Source organism: Notothenia rossii, assembly GCF_949606895.1.
Source record: "Notothenia rossii genome assembly, chromosome: 6".
Taxonomy (NCBI): domain Eukaryota; kingdom Metazoa; phylum Chordata; class Actinopteri; order Perciformes; family Nototheniidae; genus Notothenia; species Notothenia rossii.
In genome coordinates this window covers 62,190,162-62,208,745 of record NC_136909.1, presented here as the reverse complement: position 1 = coordinate 62,208,745, position 18,584 = coordinate 62,190,162, and the positions used below count along the sequence as shown (strand labels likewise).

General features: G+C 39.7%; 3 protein-coding genes across 3 annotated transcripts in view; all 3 read right to left on the bottom strand.

Moving 5' to 3' along the window:
* LOC307044891 (uncharacterized protein) overlaps positions 1-14,894 on the bottom strand; it is a 36,233-nt gene extending 21,339 nt beyond the window's left edge. The window contains exon 1 of the mRNA XM_079690322.1: positions 14,746-14,894. Within this exon, the coding sequence (XP_079546448.1) occupies positions 14,746-14,759 (14 nt within the window). The 5' untranslated portion in view covers positions 14,760-14,894. The remainder of the gene's footprint in view (positions 1-14,745) is intronic.
* LOC307044894 (uncharacterized protein) overlaps positions 1-18,584 on the bottom strand; it is a 172,791-nt gene that overhangs the window by 33,966 nt on the left and 120,241 nt on the right. The window lies entirely within an intron of this gene.
* LOC307044889 (uncharacterized protein) overlaps positions 1-18,584 on the bottom strand; it is a 104,057-nt gene that overhangs the window by 3,913 nt on the left and 81,560 nt on the right. The gene's annotated exons all lie outside the window — the stretch shown is intronic.

The following is an 18,584-nucleotide window of genomic DNA, read 5'->3' as shown; positions in this document are numbered from 1 at the left end:
AAGCAAAACATGTATCAGACTTTAGTGACCCAACTTACTTTGTCATAGGATGGATCGCAATGCCGGTGGCAGCGTCTTTGGCCAATAGGTGGTGCTCTGAATGATGTAATTTCCTGTACCGATTATACAATAAAATATTAATACATTTCCTATATTTTGACACGATAACTCTTTAATAACCTAAGTAGTACAAAAAAGTATATATTGCCTTATAAAATGCAGAAAAGTTTAAACATCTAACATGATAATAATAAATAAAAAATAATGATATCTTAAACCAAAATAAATAAAATGGAAAATTAACCGACAACAAATTTAACATAAATAAAACAAGGATTAAAACAAGGATAAGTTTGACTCAATGTTGTGTAAAGTACCCGTTGTGGTTAAAAAATGTTTTTAAATGTTTTTATTTTTTTGAAAATAATACAGCTTCCAGCTTCCCGAGACACGAAGAGGAAACACGAACAATTCTTCCACTTGAAATGCGTTTAAACTGTGTCAGCGAGATGTTTAATCGGTTCATTTTAATTGGTTAATAATTGGTGTTTAATACTGGCAACTTCTAATTGTTGGGGGGGGGGCGGCGTTCGATCCAGTTTCGATTCCGTAACCTTGGCGCACTGCCACTCCAACATCCAATCCCGACTTGAAGTTTAATCACGGGGACTGTAGTCCTAAACGATAGCCGGGGATTATGGGTAGTGTAGTGTCTTCGGCCATCCTAAACTCGATGATGCTCGAAATGTCCCTGATAGGCCTACGTCTGTTTCCGGTTATTTTTATTTTGAAATTCAGTTCCTGAAGGACGGCAAAAAAGCCAGAGATTATAGAATTAAACAAATAAATAAAAACAAAGATAATTGTGTGTTATTGTTGACTAAATAACAGTGTGTTATTTTGAAAAGAATAACAAATTAGAAGGAAAAATTAGCCCCATTTATTTTCCTCACAGACAGCAACAAAAGTCCGAAATGATACGATTTTAAATAAAAGCAATAATCGTGGCTTGATATTGAGTAAGAACTCGTTTTTATGAACCACACAGCTTCCGGTCTTCCTATAACACGTAATGCCGTGAGACTACCAACAGAAATACATTGCTTTTAAAATCGTGCTGTGCAACACGAAAAAAAAGGGGAAAGACTACCAATAGAAATACATTGCTTTTAAAATCGTGCTGTGTAACACGAAAAAAAGGGGAAAATCGTGTTGGTGAACACGAATCACTAGATTAAAAATCATGTTGGTGAACACGAAATGCCGTGAGACTGGGTTGGCTGACGTCACTTCTTCTTCTTCTGCTTTGGGTTTACTGGCAGGCCGCAAACAACTTCACGCCGTAAACTGCCTCCCGAAGTCCCCAGCCGGAAGTCCCCGGAGTTGGGGACTGGCTTCAGTAGAAGCTGCTGGGACTCCCAGCAGCTTCTACTGAAGCCTTCCGAGTAAATCGCCAGAACGCCGACACCTCCTCATCACTCCACCGCTCCCATGTTTTCTTTTGTGTTGCAATAAGTTAGTCTCTCTGTGTTTCTGCACTGGACTAATGCTAATGCTAATAATGCTAATGCTAGGATAATAAAATGGCGGCTTCAGAAAACCTTTTGGGAGTTTTACGGGGCGTGGTTTGCATTCCGCCCAGCCAATCAGACAAAGGAACCTTTTTCTCCCACAAAAGTCTCTGCTCTCTAGCAGGGACTGAACAGGGGGTAAAAAAAGGTTCTGATGAACTAATTTTAGTTCCTGCTCTTTTTGGTGTGAACGCGATATTTCGGAACTATATCAGAACTAAAGTGGGAAAAGTAGCCTATTCTCACTATTTCACTTTTGTCGAGCACAAAGAAAAGAACGTTTTAGTTAAATGTAAGTTGTGTCTTGCCGGGTCAAAGATCCTATCTACTGCCCAAAACAACAATTCAAATCTGTTGAAACATCTGCAGAAACAACATGCTGGGACGAAGCTAGTAGCTAAGACCACAGAGCCAGACTCATCCAACGCCACTCCACTTCCACCTAAGCAACAGCGGCTGGATTTTAACCGAGGGACTGCTAGCCAGGGAAAAGTTTATAAAGCCATTGCACGGTATGTTGTAAAACACATGCAGGCTATTTCTACTATTTCTATTGCTATTTCTTGATCAACAGATTGTATTATTCTCCAATGCAATAACAGTACTGAAATGAAGGCTATAAGGGCATTAATGGGAGCCCATTTTGGGAGCCATGAAACACAATGTCGCTTTAACTCCAATGGACACGGTCCGATCGCCCCCAAACTTCGCTTGTATATCACCGGTCCATGCCTCAACAGCTAGCTAAATCTCACCATCTCTTTCCATGGAAACGCGATGTTGTCAAGATACCTATGCAAATGGTCCAAACACCACCAGACTTCAGATGACAGTTAATGGTCCAGTCCTTAACATGTCTATGTGCCATTAGTGAGTTTTCCTCAAAAGCTTGCAAAAAACACGATATTGCTATAACTCCTATGAAAATTGTCAAAAAGTTCTAAAACTTCACACGTGTGCCCAGAGGCGCGGGAAGGTATTTTGAGTGGGGGTGCTGAGGTGCTGGACTCCAGTGAACACTATTACGGGCACGGAGCACGCACAAAAAAACTCCCCACAAGCAAACACACAGTAAACCCGCGACTGTTACAATGAAGGCTCGATAATCAGCTCACGGCATATAGGCAGGGGTAAAGTGCTACTTTTTACGAGTGGGGAGCGGACCTCACCTCCTCTAGGGGGGTCCGGGGGGATGCTCCCCCGGGAAGATTTTTTTTAAATATTGAAGTTAAAAGCATCAATCTGGTGCACTTTGAGAGCAACATTAAGAGATCTATGGATACATCTCTCAACACCCAGATGAAACACAACTGTAAGCAGATATTCTTGTTCTTTATGGATATTTTACAAATCACTCCCCTTTCAAACTGTATTCTTGTTTTACTGCCATATAGTATTTCATAACTGTTTTTCCTTTATTCTCTTATTTTTTTTATAACTATAATGATCATATGAAGGTGTGCCGCGGAAATAATCTTTTGAATAATTTTTGACCAAACTGTTTGAGACCCACTGAGATAACTTAGACTAAAGTCAACTATCTAAACACTCAGAGAGTCCTTTAGCTCACCTGAGCCTCTCAGTCTGAGAGGAGAGCTCTCCTCCAGCTTGTTGTGGAACAAACAGCTCCGTATGTCCGTTAGTGCAGCTAGCTAACCAGATGCTAACAACACGGTCCCTGCTGCTGGCACCGGTCCCTCTCTCTCTCCCCCTCTCTCACACACACACTAAATGCGCTATTTCCGCACACACACAGAGCCGCGAGTTTGAATGACACAAGCACACTTTTATTTCCATGCAACTCTCTGATTGGTCTGGTGTCTTGCCTCTGTTGCATTCACTGAACACGGGAAATGACAGTCCTGCCGTCCTTTCTAGTGTCTTGATGAGGTTCACGTAAAGCACGGTTAATGTATTATATTATTGAGGTAGAATTGTCCGGGGCTACAGAAAAAACATTCGGGGCAGGCCAAAATATTATTTTACCAACAATGTGGAATCAGATTATGCACAGCGGGAGCAGCAATAACCGTTAAATAATAATTCAGACAGGGGAGCTACGCACCCCCTGCCTGCCGCTAGGGGGTGCTGCAGCGCCCTCAGCACCCCCCTTCCCGCGCCCATGCGTGTGCCAACAGTCCAGCCGTGAAGACATCTACGGGACAGTTTTGAGATTTCTTAAAATGCCGTTGCCATGGCAACACAACGCTCGGCTTGAAACGCGGTTTTCTCATAACTTCAGTGAAAATACTCCAAACAGCCCAAAACTTCACAGGTTTGGCAACGATGCAGCCATCAACGCATCTAAGCATATTATGGGGTGTCATCAAATGCCGTTGCCATGGCGACAGATCATTCGCCATCAAGTTAGTTCAAAAGTTTGCAGTTCAAATATTCTGCTGCTTTTCCAAGCCTTTTTACTTTATTTTCTTCTCTCATCACACATTCAAGCCCCCAGTGTTCATGTATCATTTCAATCTAAATTATTAACTTTCTTCTTACACATTACATTTCGGCATAGCAGTTTAACGTCAGATTTTCAGCATAAAGCATTCCCACTAGCAATTTCTTCAGGAATTGCATTCTCTAGTTACAGTATGTCATCAAATATAAGCAATTAGCAGCAGTGATATCTCCAAAAACTTCGGGCAATATTAAGTCCTAAAATCTGGAAAGAACCTAGCATTTTACCGCTTCCGGTTCCCTCGTCTAGAAGTCAAAGGTTTTTTGAACATGTTTGTAGTTAGAAGCCTGAAATAAGGTCTGTGTTTCACACAAGCTTACAAAATGTTCATGTTTTGTTGTACAACATAAAATACGTCAGTCAATACTCCACTGGTTCTCAGCAGGAAACCGATGGACTGTCCACTCCAAGTAGGGAATGAGTCCTTAGCCCAAGTGAAGGAGTTCAAGTATCTCGGGGTCTTGTTCTCGAGTGAGGGAACAATGGAGCGTGAGATGGGCCGGAGAATCTGAGCAGCGGGAGGGGTACTGCAGCCAGAAGGCAAAGCTCTCTATCTACCGGGCCATTTTCGTTCCTACCCTCACCTATGGTCATGAAGGATGGGTCATGACCGAAAGAACGAGATCACGTATACAAGTGGCCGAGATGGTTTTTCTCCGCAGGGTAGCTGGCGTCTCCCTTAGGGATAAGGTGAGAAGTTCAGTCATCCGGGAGGGTCTCGGAGTTGAACCGCTCCTCCTTTGTGTCGAAAGGAGCCAGTTGAGGTGATTCGGGCACCTAGTAAGGATGCCACCTGGGCGCATCCCTAGGGAGGTGTTCCAGGCACGTCCAGCTGGGAAGAGGCCAAGGGGTAGACCTAGGACCAGGTGGAGGGATTATATATATTTGCTGGCCTGGGAGCGCCTTGGGATCCCCCAGTCAGAGCTGGTTGATGTGGCCAGGGAAAAGAAAGTTTGGGGCTCTCCGCTGGAACTGCTACCTCCGAGACCCGACCACGGATAAGCGGGAGAAGATGGATGGATAGAATACTCCACTGGAGAATGACTGAAGCTATGTGTCATAAAAAGAGAGGATGATGAGAATTGACTAAATAAACAACTCAACGTCAATATGACCCAAGTCCGTCATTAGATTAGCGTCGGTGATGTGCAGCCATGCGAAATGTGATGTTGTTTTTAAGCATCAATTGTTGTCAATTGCAAGTACGATTCAAAAATCATAAAGTGGTGTCAATATGTGGAGATTATCCTACTGAACAAAATGTGTACGTTTGATAAAAGTGTATGATTATTTTCTGCAATATAAAGAAATTTGATGGGGAAAAACTAAGACAAAGTGAAAGTTATTTAGATTTTCTCAGTTCATATAATATATATTTTAAGTTACACCATTAATTGTATCGCTGCCTTGTCATGCAGAAAATATTCTTATATTTTCAAAAAGGAAATCAAATCTAACATTGTGAAGCTGCCTCAATTACAGCAAAATGAGTCATCCACATGGATCCAGATGTGCAGGTTGTTGCATTTAGAGCGGAGTTGATCAATACAAGTCATCTCTATCCATCTTCACCGTTCTGAAGTTACTTTGCAACATGTGCAATGTGGGAAAACAACATTAATCCACCAGATTGACAATTCCCATTCCAAGTCCATTATCTCGAGATTCTGAGGTGGATGAAGCAACTGGGAATGTGTGGAGCCGGGAACGGGCCCCCGTCAGTCTTCAGTCATTCTGTTTAAATAGCACGGGAGACTAAGCCCATCCATCACCATGGGAATCTCATTTCCACCATGTGTCCAATGCAAATGAACAGCGCTTGCAATCAGGGGGCTGTTGTTTTGCCAATAGTGGCAGAGGAGCAGGAGGGATGTTAGCTCATCCGTCTTGGCTTTGAGTAAACAAAGCGTTTCTCACATGAGGGCTCAATTCACATTTGCATATCCAAGCTGGCAACACAGTCATTGTTTGCCATTTATTAGTATGTCTTAGCAAACTGATTACAGTACTTTCATTGTAGAATATTACTAAATACTGTATTCTGCTTTTGTTTTTATCCGTCACATTTAGAGATAGAGGGAGCCCAGAAGGGTAGAGAAGATGGATGTCTTTCTGTTGTAAGATTGTAATTTATGTGAGTTTGTACAGCCTGACCTTCTCAGCAGTAACAATGAGCCCTCTCATAGCCATTTCCCCCAAATAGTACCAGGAAATGAAGATGATCCAACAACCATGATTTAATATTATCATTATCATAGTTTCTAGTTTATCTGTTTGTTTTATTGTCTTTGGGTGTTTTCCCGCCTATTTTAGTGTATTTCCTGGCATTATCAGTTTCACATGTTCCCCATCATCCAAGCAACCGCCTGACCTCCTGTACACCTGAAAGAATACTCCACTTCAGTTTAGCTATTATTTAAGCAATGGTTTAAGTCCTAGTATTTTTTTATTCAATTTGTATAAATGTATTTATGCCGTGCATTGTGTAGTGTTGTTTCCATTTGTCTTGCCTTGCCTGGGTTGAACCTACATTTAAAAGGTATATTCTCCGTCTATAGTTTTTACCAACCCAGTTTAGATTTAGCCATGCCCACTTCCGCATTAACGTAGCTCTGCGTGACTGCATCATGGACGTGTAAGGAAACCGTCCCCATGTTAACAACGCTGAAGTAATATCATGTCTACTCTAGCTTGGAAAAAAACAAGACGGTTAGTTAATCAGTCAGTGAGGTGAACAACTTTACAGCGGTATGCAGCAGGAGGAATATATTTTATTATCTGGCATTGTTGGAGAGTAACAAAGTACATTTACAACACAGTTATTTACAAAATGTAACAAAACAAAAAACAAGCTATTATGCTACATATTACAAACTATATAACTAATAAAACTCCAAGACTAATGCTCTGTAAGCTACAGATGACACAACACCTGTATTTGTGAACCATTGCATAAAGTTGTTTTGACAGAATGTGCAGTCTTTAACAAGTTTTCTTTATAAAGAAGCTTACCCAATAGCACCAATGTAGGATCTTTCTTTACCTTTTAACAAATCCTTGCATGAAGCATGGCAGGAATGAAAACCTAATGTTCAAACCGTTATTGAAACGTCTTATAAGCATTTTTTGATTGGACCGACAAAATGTTGTTTTAAGGATTTAGGTAATTGTGTGCTAATGGTGTGTATCTGAATCAAGAGTTTCAAAAATAAATGTTGTATTGGTGTATGTGCAAATAATATGTGACCCAAGACAGAACACTGAGGCACACTGCGGGGAAAAAACAAACATGAAGGAACAAAGTGAAAGAGAAAAAACTCCTCTTCGAGAGACAGTAGGTCACAACCAGTCACCCACCATCTTCCTAAGCTTTTCAATCCGGATGATGTGATCTCTAGAATCATAGAGTGGTGCGGAAATGAGTCCTAAAACCAGGAAATGACTAAACATATTTAGCTTCTTGTTCCCTAGAAGTCAACCGTTTTTCGAGTGTGTTTGTGGTTATAAGTCACAGAAAACAAATCAGCTCTGATCTAATGACATCATTTGTAACTTTGCTTTAACATGAGATATGTTACGCTCTAGTTCTTTTTATCAGAACAAGACTTCATGATATCCTCCACAACAGCTATATAACACTACAAAAGTGAATATAACAATTTTAGCCAAGTCTGAAGGTCTCTAAAAAATGTGGTGTTCAGGTCTGGGAAGACCCAGCAGCATTGTTTTGGGTCACTTGGGGTCAAATTTGTACCAATCAATATTCATCTTTGACTTTAGACACCCCAGCTCCACCTGCTTCATCCGCTGTAACAATAATTGTTCGCAACATGCACCTTGTCTCCCATCCCTCTGGCCCCCCTCCTCCCACGGGAACTCAACCTTTCTCAAAGAATATGTACACTAACACTTGAACCTGTGCAATATGTGGTGTAATGTGTTTTGGGGCCATAAAATAAAATTACAACAGGATTGTATGGTTATGAATGTATGCATTCATTACCTTACAATCCTGTCTAATCCATAAGTTAGTTATGATGTAGTTAAAACAATATTGAATGATAGGAAATGTGTGTGTTTTGGACTGAGATAAATCATGGGTCAAAATTGACCCGCGAACACCATGAACGGTAACAGCTTTCGAACACAACACAAGGGTTAACAGTTTACCACCACATTGATTCTTTTTTTTGCTGGCTGAAATTAACTTCATGACCTCTGCAGGTTTTTTATGCAATGATTTTTTGAGAACAATAGGAATCTTTTTTTCTTTTCCCCCTCTCGCTCTCTCTCTCTTCCTCAGTCTCCTCTCCCAGCAGAGTGGAAATAGAGATTGTGGTCTGATTCCTTAAACACCCAGATCCTTTTATAATGTCTCTCTCTCTCTCACACACACACACACGCACACACACACACACACACACACACACACACACACACACACACACACACACACACACACACACACACACACACACACACACACACACACACACACACGCACACACACACACACACACACGCACACACACACACACACACGCACACATATACACACACACACACACACACACACACACACACACACACACACACACACGCACACACACACACACACACACACACACACACACAGAGACCAGAGAATTGCAAGACAGTGGCAGCCCAGCTGGCACTGAAGGATGAGAAAGCAATAAAGCTACTGAGACACTTTCTCATCCTCTGTCTTTTTTGCACACACACACACACACACACACACACACACACACACACACACACACACACACACACACACACACACACACACACACACACACACACACACACACACACACACACACACACACACACACACACACACACACACACACACACACACACACTTCTCGTCTGAGTGCATATCATGTACATGCTTGTGTTTATGCACAATTACTGCTCGAGGACATTTTGAAAAATGCAAAAATTATTCTCTTTTCATCATCATGATCATTTAAAAATGTGTGGTGCAATAATTGTATTAAAATTAAATATGCCATTTGCAAATAATATTTTTTTGTAGTAGCTCGTTTTCTATTATCTTTTATCTATTAATTGTACGTAATTTATAGTGTTTAGTTCTACTGAATCCCATATATCATATAGTGTTCCTGGTGAGGAATGCTTCATTTTAATTTCATTAAATTGTGTAACCATTGATTCACTGAGGGCCTAAAAACTGCATCTCCAGCTTTAAAAGTCTGATGTATTTGTCTGTTTCCCCTGGTGATACTTAGTTAATATAAAGTTGAACTGTAACATTTATCTGTACTATCTATCTGTACTAATATGTATTCCCTTACATAAAAAAATAGTTAATCTGATTACTGCTATATTTAAAAATTGGAGATAATTACTATTATGACCTGATTCAGCTTTATGGTTTTCACTTTCTTTGGTTCATTTGTTCTTTTTATTTCAGCAGGTGAACTTATATGCAGCATTTTCTGTCAGATGGCGATTTTTTGAGGATGCCTTATGTTATGACCCTAAATGATGTTAAGAGATTTAAGTCAAGTTTTTAAGAAATGTTGTATGATTTCAAAATTGACTTCTTTTCTCATTTGTTCCTCAGGATTTATTACCTGCCAATCTAACTGATTGAGATAATATAGCAGATGCGATGCTAATAGTTTGCAATCTGACCATGGCTATTTTTGTTATGTATGTTTAAAGTTTGATGTTCAAAGTAAAATTCATAATCTACCCTGCAGCAGAATGAAGGTAAATAAAGGTATTCTGATTCTGAGAGTCCTGCACGGGTCTGATTTTCAAGACCCGCTCCCGCCCCGCACCCGCAACGTGCAATACCGAACCCGCCCCGCTACCCGCACATATTGCCAATTAGTTCCGCAACCCGACCCGACCCGTCGGCACAAGATCCGCAAACCGACCCGAACCCGCATATATATGAGCAGTAAAAATGTGGAATTATTAACGCACGCAGTTGCATATTTGGCTCAAAAAACGTGGGATGTTGGTTATTTTCTCCATCTAGGATGTCACCAAAAGCCTCCCAGACGTTGGATTTCGCTCTTGAGGAAGTGTTATTGAAAAGGCTGTATTCTCCGAGCTCTGCCTTCACCGCGGCCATTTTGAATGTGGCGCGCTCAGCAGAAGATTGATGCGCTGCAGAGGTTATGATTATACCCGCGGGTACCCGACCCGATGCAGGACTCTGCCCTGCAGTATACAAAGTCATTAAAACTAGCTGCACCTTTACCAGCTTTGATAACACTTTAATGATCAATCATTATAACACATATCATATATATTATTCTGAAATGGACATATCTGCATAATGAGTATATTTTGATGCCAATACATTTGTACTTTTACTTGAGTAACATTTTGAATGCATGACTTGTACTTGTAACAGTGTATTCATACATCGTGATATTTCTACTTTTATCAAGAACGGAGTACTTCTCCCACATCTGGAAATAACTTAGCTTTTTACTACTTTCGGTTCCCTCGTGTCGAAGTCAATTTTTTCTGAATGCGTTTGTTGCTAGAAGCCTGAAATAAGGTATGCAATTACCAAACAGTACTGTGTTCCGACAATTGAAGTTGTACTGTTCCCAGCAATTAGAATTAAGTCTATAAAAACAAAACAAAACTCAAAAGCATAAATTGAGCTTTGTTGAGTTAATACTTTGTTTTAATATTGTGTATCATTATAGCATTATCAGCTTATACAATCTAGAAAATAGTGTATGTCCAGAAATCAAACTGATTTTGGAAAACAATGGAAGCACAGGGAATGATGCATATTCAGAACAGTAAATAATATATGAAAAATCTAGATTGGTGTAAAACTACCTTTACCCCCTCATGTTTTTCTACTGGTCCGGTTGTAAGAGCTTTTTGAAAACTAGAGTATGACTCCACAGACATGCACCTGCTGGTTAAACCTAGATAAATGCTAATATCACAAAGTACAGCTGTGGGAATGTCGTCATAGGATCTTCAAAGTTATTGCAGTTTACCCAGATGGCAACATGGATGTGTTTAGCAAATTCTATGGCATTTCATTTCAAACCTTTATTTATGCAGGTGAATCCCATTGAGATCATTGATCTCTTTTTGCTGCAAGTAGGTTCCACATATAAACACAGAAAAACAAAAAGGACATCATACAGCATATTTACAGCGACTATAGTTTACATAGCTAGTAACATTTACAGGTTCCAACAGTTTCCGATTGGATAGCATCTATCTTTGCTTTAAAACATTTAGTGGAACCAAATTGCTCAGCTTCCATTCCTTTTGCAGACTGTTCCAAGTTAGCGGAGTGGCACATCTAAATGCTATCTTCCCTAAGACGGTGCAGTTGGCACATTTAATAAAACCACAGCATGCGATCTCAGGCAGTAGCCACTTACAATTCGCCGTGAGATGAGGGAGCAGATGTAGGATGGAAGTTTCCCTAACATGGCTTTGTATATAAAAATGTACCAGTGACTGAGCCTCCGTACAGTTAGTGAAAGCAAACCTGCGCTTGCATACAGGGTACAGTGATGGGTTAATACTTTACAGTTTGTCACAAATCTCACCATGTGTTCAAGCAGTCACCTGGAAATCCATCCAGTTAATGTATGACAGACAGTCTGTATCAATGTATAGAAGACATAGCCATCCCTACACTGATCGCAAAAGCATAGCAAGAAAATATTAAAGATCATCCTGACCTTTTTGGTTGTTCGTCCAGTTTAGCCCGCTATAACCAAACAACATAATAACACCACTACCGCCTTAAAGCTGTCTGAAAAGGACTTGCTTTTAAAACTGCAAGAGGACTTTTGATGTAGATGTATTGAACAGAAATACCACAGTGTAAATCATTGTTAGTTAAGGTTCAATTCTTGACTAGAATCCATTCACTGAACAGGCAAAATGTGCCATCAGGATGAGAGAATCTCTCCTGTGCCTGAATCAGATCAGCTGCTTTGTGTTTGCATTCTGCCTCCTTCCAAGACACTGATTGGTTTCAAGAAAATTAAACGAAGGAAACTACACTGAAAATGTGGCTTTGTAACAAGACAATCTTTTGTTGTGTTTGAATATGAATATGTTTTATTAAAATAGACATTCATGAACTAATACAAGAAGCAACACTTATTGACAAGTGACATGTAAGGGTTACCAAATTCACCCACAGTTAAACTAATTAAAACTAAATACAATATAGGCGTGTATGACAAGCAGCTTAGCAAATGTATATTTATATACCGATAGTCAGACTATCTTTGATTTCACTAACAGTTAAATATATCCTTGTGTGTGTAACCAGTATTTGCTCTACTAATTTCTTAATGATAGTTTTTTCAGTTTTGCTTCCCCCTATTATCAGGCAATGCCAAATATAGCTCTTGGCGCCACTAGAATGAAGATTGGCCTTCAACAGGAATTATCTATCAATAAAGAGCTAAGAGTGTGTGTGTGTGTGTGTGTGTGTGTGTGTGTGTGTGTGTGTGTGTGTGTGTGTGTGTGTGTGTGTGGCCTAGCATTACTATACTTGTGGGGACCTAAATCTTTTTACACAGTCACGTGTGGGGACTCGCTTCCCTGATGGAGACAAATTGGAGGTCCCCATGAGGGGAATCATTAATTTTAGGGTGAAGACTTGGTTAGGTTTAGGATTAGGGTAAGGGTAAGGTTAAGGGTAAGGGTTAGGGTTAGGCATGCGTTGGTTATGGTTAAGGTTAGGATAAGTCTCCAGGAAATGCATGTAAGTCAATGTAATGTCCCCTGAAGTGATGTATACATGGTATGTGTGTGTGTGTGTGTGTGTGTGTGTGTGTGTGTGTGTGTGTGTGTGTGTGTGTGTGTGTGTGTGAGTGTGTGTGTGTGTGTGTGTGTGTGTGTGTGTGTGTGTGTGTGTTTGTGTGTGTGTGTGTGTGTGTGTGTGTGTGTGTGTGTGTGTGTGTGTGTGTGTATACAATATTTATATTTCATAGTTCTAAAAAGGGGATTAGAGGGCAAAGAGGCTCCTGTGGACAATGTCTGTACAAAGGTGATTTTAGCTAAATGCTAATATCAGGATGCTAACATTTTCAAAATTAAAATACTGATGACAAATTGAGTAGTAGCAAGTATCTGACCATCACAATTCTTATAGCTGCTTCTAGCATAGCTAAACAATATGCAGGGCTGTCCCTGGCCAACTTGAGGCCCCACGCAAAGGTAGATGATGAGGCCCTCCGTTTCACTGCTTCCGTTTTCAAACCAGAACACCTCAATTATAAAATGTATCATGATCCTTCAATTAAACAGGGTAACCATGCAGCTTTGACTATTGACAACAAGCAATTTAACTTTTCATTTTGTTAAACCGAATCATAATATATGACAAATCACAACTTTTAAAGAAAATATAAATAACTTGTAACTGTTATATTCACATGACCTTTCCAATATGGCTCAGAAAAAATTCCTGACTGATCCCATGTTGGCAGTGTCACTGTGTTATACATCACAAAAAGTCCATAAAGGATGGAAATACATTCAGTATTCTGCAGGCAGTATCAGTTCGTAGAACAAGCATTAATTCAATAAGCTGCTGCTGTCTGATCGGACAGACAACGTCGCCCAGAGCTTCTTTCAGTCTGCAGTATGAACAAACTGATCTCAATACAGCTGAAGGGAACAAGCAATTGCAAACTTGGCTGTAAAGTCATTATGCAAGACAGAACAAAAGTGAAGTGCATGTGAATAGAATACATAACTTTATTGAAGTACATGATTCATTACAATTACAATTACCCATTTATATTTGACGGAAACAGTGTTAATTTCGTCAACAAAAACTATGATGAAAAATGTTCGTTAACGACCTTTTTTACATGACTAAAACGAGACGACGATGTATTCAGTTTTTTTTAACTGTTTATTTTCATTTTAACATAACACACAAGACATATCCTGACATAGGTCGTTTTCATTCAAATGACAGATGGTTACATGATAAAGCAAAGTATAGTAAGGAATTAAATAAAGCAAATCCAGGAGCTACAAATTGAAATACTTAAGTAAATAATATAAATACAATCTGGGAAATACAAATAAATAAATAAAGTAAAATTAAATAAATACTAATGAAAGTAGGCTTGGGCGGTATCATTTTTTTCATACCGTCATACCTTGCTGACATCATACCGTGGTATACGGTATATGACGGTATGACTTGGGTCGACTTGAGCGAGGTGGCGTTCGGCGGCAAATAGATGTTTCGAACGGTATATTATATGTTCGGTGTAAAATGCAGCCCGAGCCGGTAGACGCTCGCAAAGTGCCGCGACGTGCGCGCAAGTGCAAAACAAGGGCTGCACACATGACACATTGTGCAAATGGCACATTTTGAGATCGGACACAGGACGCGTTTGTAGATGTCCGACGTTGTTTCCATAGTGAGCTAAGTTAACAATATATCATCATACATAAACATTTTCCGGGAGTAAATACTTGACTTATTGAATAAAGTTTGCTATATTCACTAACTAGTTTGGCAATATTATTCCGTGCATGTGTTAAAAACCTTATTTCCATTTGATTCATTGGATTACTCGCGTGAATGTTTAGCACGTAAATGCTTTTGTTTTTAAAACCGTCCGACCTCCACTACAAGACCATCAACCAGTTGCATAGGATTAAAAAATGTCAACACTCACTCACCCCGTCTTAAACATTCCCAAAGAAGTGCCTCTGTCTCTCGTTGTGCTGGATGAAATCACTGGCGACGAGTAAACCCAAAATAGTCCAAAACAGGCGCAGAGGCATTTTTCTTTTTTACTAGTTGTCCGAGTTCGGGGCCGGCAAATGCTGCCGCCATCTTGCTCAGCTCAGCTCTGTGCTGAGCTCTGAGAGCGGGAAAGACGGACTGCCCTGCCCTGCCCTCTGCTGGCGCGTGCTGTGCATTACAACCAATGTCGTCCCTGTCAAAACTCAATGTCAGTGGAATAGAATGAAACGCATCTATGATTTGGCGCACAGTCTGTGACGTCACGGTATTGAAAATCATACCGACGGTATTTCGAAATACCCTGGTATACCGTAATACCGTCATACCGCCCAAGCCTAAATGAAAGCATTTTACACAGGGACTGACATCTTTGGCACAGCGGGATAAGATACACAGGGACATTTTCCATAGTATTCATCTAAAGTTCAGTTCAGTTTCAACAACTCCCTTCAACCAGCAATACATCCAGATATCTTGTTTTAACACAATTCCATCTTTGGGTAAAAGAGTCCATTTTTATCTGCAGGCTCGCCGTCATTTTTTTCTTTGTGTAGACTTGTTTAAGTCTGTGCATCCACTGAATGATTGTCGGAGGTTTTGCATTTTGCTTCAACGGAGACGCTTCCCATTGACACAAAAATATGCATGAATAAATAAATGTTAACTGGTCAAATAAGATATAAATGAACCACAAAAATAGAATACGTTACATTTATTTGTTATCGGCTATGGTAGGTTATTGGTTATGTTCACATACTTATTTGATTATTAGAATGTTAACCAATCTTTTTCATATGGGTGTTTAGAGTCGTACCCCCTAGATCTAGTCTTTAGTAATTCTGCTCAAAGTGCACCAGATTGAAGCATTTTACTTTAAAATGTTAAAAAAAAGATCTTTCCGGGGGGACATACGCCTGGACCCCCCTAGAGGATGTGACCTCCACCCCCCAATTAAAACTTGTTCATACAATAATGAATACATTTGAAACCTTCTTTACGTATATAACCAACATGTCAATATGTTTCAGTTTTTGTAGTGTATTGGTCTTTTGTAGAGATTTTTTATTTATTCTTTATATATTCTATTGTGTATTGCTTGGAGGGGGGGGGAGGGCACCAAAACATAATCTCGCGTAGGGCACCAAAATGTCTAGGACCGGCCCTGCATATTTATTATATTGTAACAGATTATCTGAAGGAATAGATAGGGTGGTGGGACAAGTGTTCATTCTGTCTGGCTTAGCCTATTATCATACTAAAAGGAATGCATGCACCACCCCCTTCCAGGTGTCCCGATGCAACAAGCATCTGAATCCTATTTACATTGTACACTTGAGTCACACAATACTACCTGGCTTAGCCTATTATCATAATAAATAATACCTACACCCACACACATGCAGTAAACCAGTTCAACAAGTCACACAATCCTGACTATTATCATAATAAAAGGATGATACTACAGTGTTGGTATTGCTTTTGTGGATGTAGGTCCTACACCCACACATGCAGGTAAACCAGTTCAACAAGTCACCAATGCTGTCTGACTAATGATAACATGCTAATTATCATACTAAAAGGGATACATCCAAGTGTCCCAACACATTTCAGAGTTAAATGTATTTTTGTAATTAATTAACTGATAAGATACAAGTAGAGTTTAATTCTGGTCTTAATTCAAGATCTTAACAGAGGACACATTTATAACTTAGTTATAGTGAATTATCAAAGACATTATATTTCTATTAGTGTTTTATTTCCATATGTGAACATATAAGAAGGGCAATCTTCATGACAGGGACATGTGCTATTTTGACTACCACACTGACCCAGTGTTGTAACCTTTATATATACAGTCTATGGTTGTAATATTACAACAAAGAAATAAGCTCCTCAAAATCAAATTTGATGAATGTATTCCACAATAACTAAATATGTAAATGTTCTAGACATTGTAATAATCACAACACAAAATATTTGAGGCTATTTACATACCCAATAGCATTGTGAAGCTGAACAAAAGGACCTTTTGACTATATGTAAATGTAGTCTTTAAAAAAACAAAACATTTACTGACTTTTTTAGGATAGCTTAGAGTAATGTTGTAAAATTACAACAGTGGGCCTTACAGGGTAAAGTAAAAAATTAGATTGTAGGAATACTCTGTTACAGTAAAAGTACCTCATTCAAAATGTTACTCAAGTAAAAGTAGAAAAGTATTAGCATCAAAATATAGGTAAAGTACCAAAAGTAATCATTGTGCAGATTGGTCCATTTCCGAATAATATATATGATATGTTTTATAATGATTGATCATTAAAGTGTTCTCAAAGCTGGTAAAGGAGCAGCTAGTTTGAATGACTTTGTATACTGCAGGGTAGCTTGTGAATTTACTCTAGGTGGAACTAAAGTCTGATTTAACACTTGATTATATTTCACATCATTCATCCACATCTGTAAAGTACCCAAAGGTATTAAATACATGTAGTGGATTAAAAGTACATTATTTACCTCTGAACTGTAGTGGAGTAGAAGTACTAAGCAGCATTTAAATACTCTAGTAAAGTACAAATACCTCAACATTCTACTGAAGTACAGTACAATATAATAACATAATTATATATATTTCATTTATTTCACATTTAAATAAAGCAATGTTAATTCGGTTGACAATTTGTTTAGTTTTTGCCTTTAAAAAATAACAAGAAGTACCGATAAGAATACCTTTAAAGTACCGGATCGATAAGCAGTATGGATAAGAGCAGGCCCGCCCCTCCCTACACGCAGATCACGCAGACTGCGTGGGGCCTCATCTTGTGGAGGGGGCCTCATCTGATGCGCAAATGCGGCGCGCCACAGTTTCACGGGTGGAGTTAATCTACTGACGGGAGAGCAGGCAAATGGGAGTGGCTCAGTCAGAACTGACAGCAGAGTTAACACGGAACACACAAGCAAATAAAATAAGAATGATATGAAAATAAGGAAAACATAAACCATTACGCTTTTTGCTGTATACAATGTTCACCCTCGGATGTCCTGAGCATTTGGCAATGTAACAAATGCAGTTTTAATAACAGGCTTTAGCTTGACAGTGTACGTACATGTCTGATAGAAACTTACAAGATGCTGTCTCTCACACACCCACTCAAATCCCCCAAAACCTATATAAAGCACAACAAAGCCGTAAACTGAGAATCTGTCCTGCATCGTAACTCGCTGCTCCCTCTGAAAACACTGAGGCACAGGAGCACGCCATGCCTCATATTGCATATTGCATAATGCAAAGTTATGTCACTATTTAGCATCCCGTCGGTAAATATCTGGAGTTATAAACTGAAATGGCACAGCTATCATATTGAGATTGAAGTGTATTTTTATGCAACGCACCATTTCTTGGGGTAAACGGTTTCTTTGTTGCCAGATTCTGTGAGTTCCTGGAGAGTAGCGCCTGCATTGACTCCTGCTGGGACAATGAGTTTTTAAACCTCCAGGATAAGTGGAGCCCGGCGCCGGAGACTAAACCAGCGGAAACACTGTTGATCACATCATGGCATGCTAGGAGAGTTTAGGTCTGTTACCATTGTGACAAGGTCATGTTAGCCAGCAGTTGTTCACGGCTCAGCAGACAATTATGTTAGAACAAGCAATGACAATGAGGCAGAAAGGAGAGAGAGAGAGTGTGTGTGTGTGTGTGTGTGTGTGTGTGTGTGTGTGTGTGTGCGTGCGTGCGTGCGTGCGTGCGTGTGAGTGTGTCAGTGATGTAATGGACTAA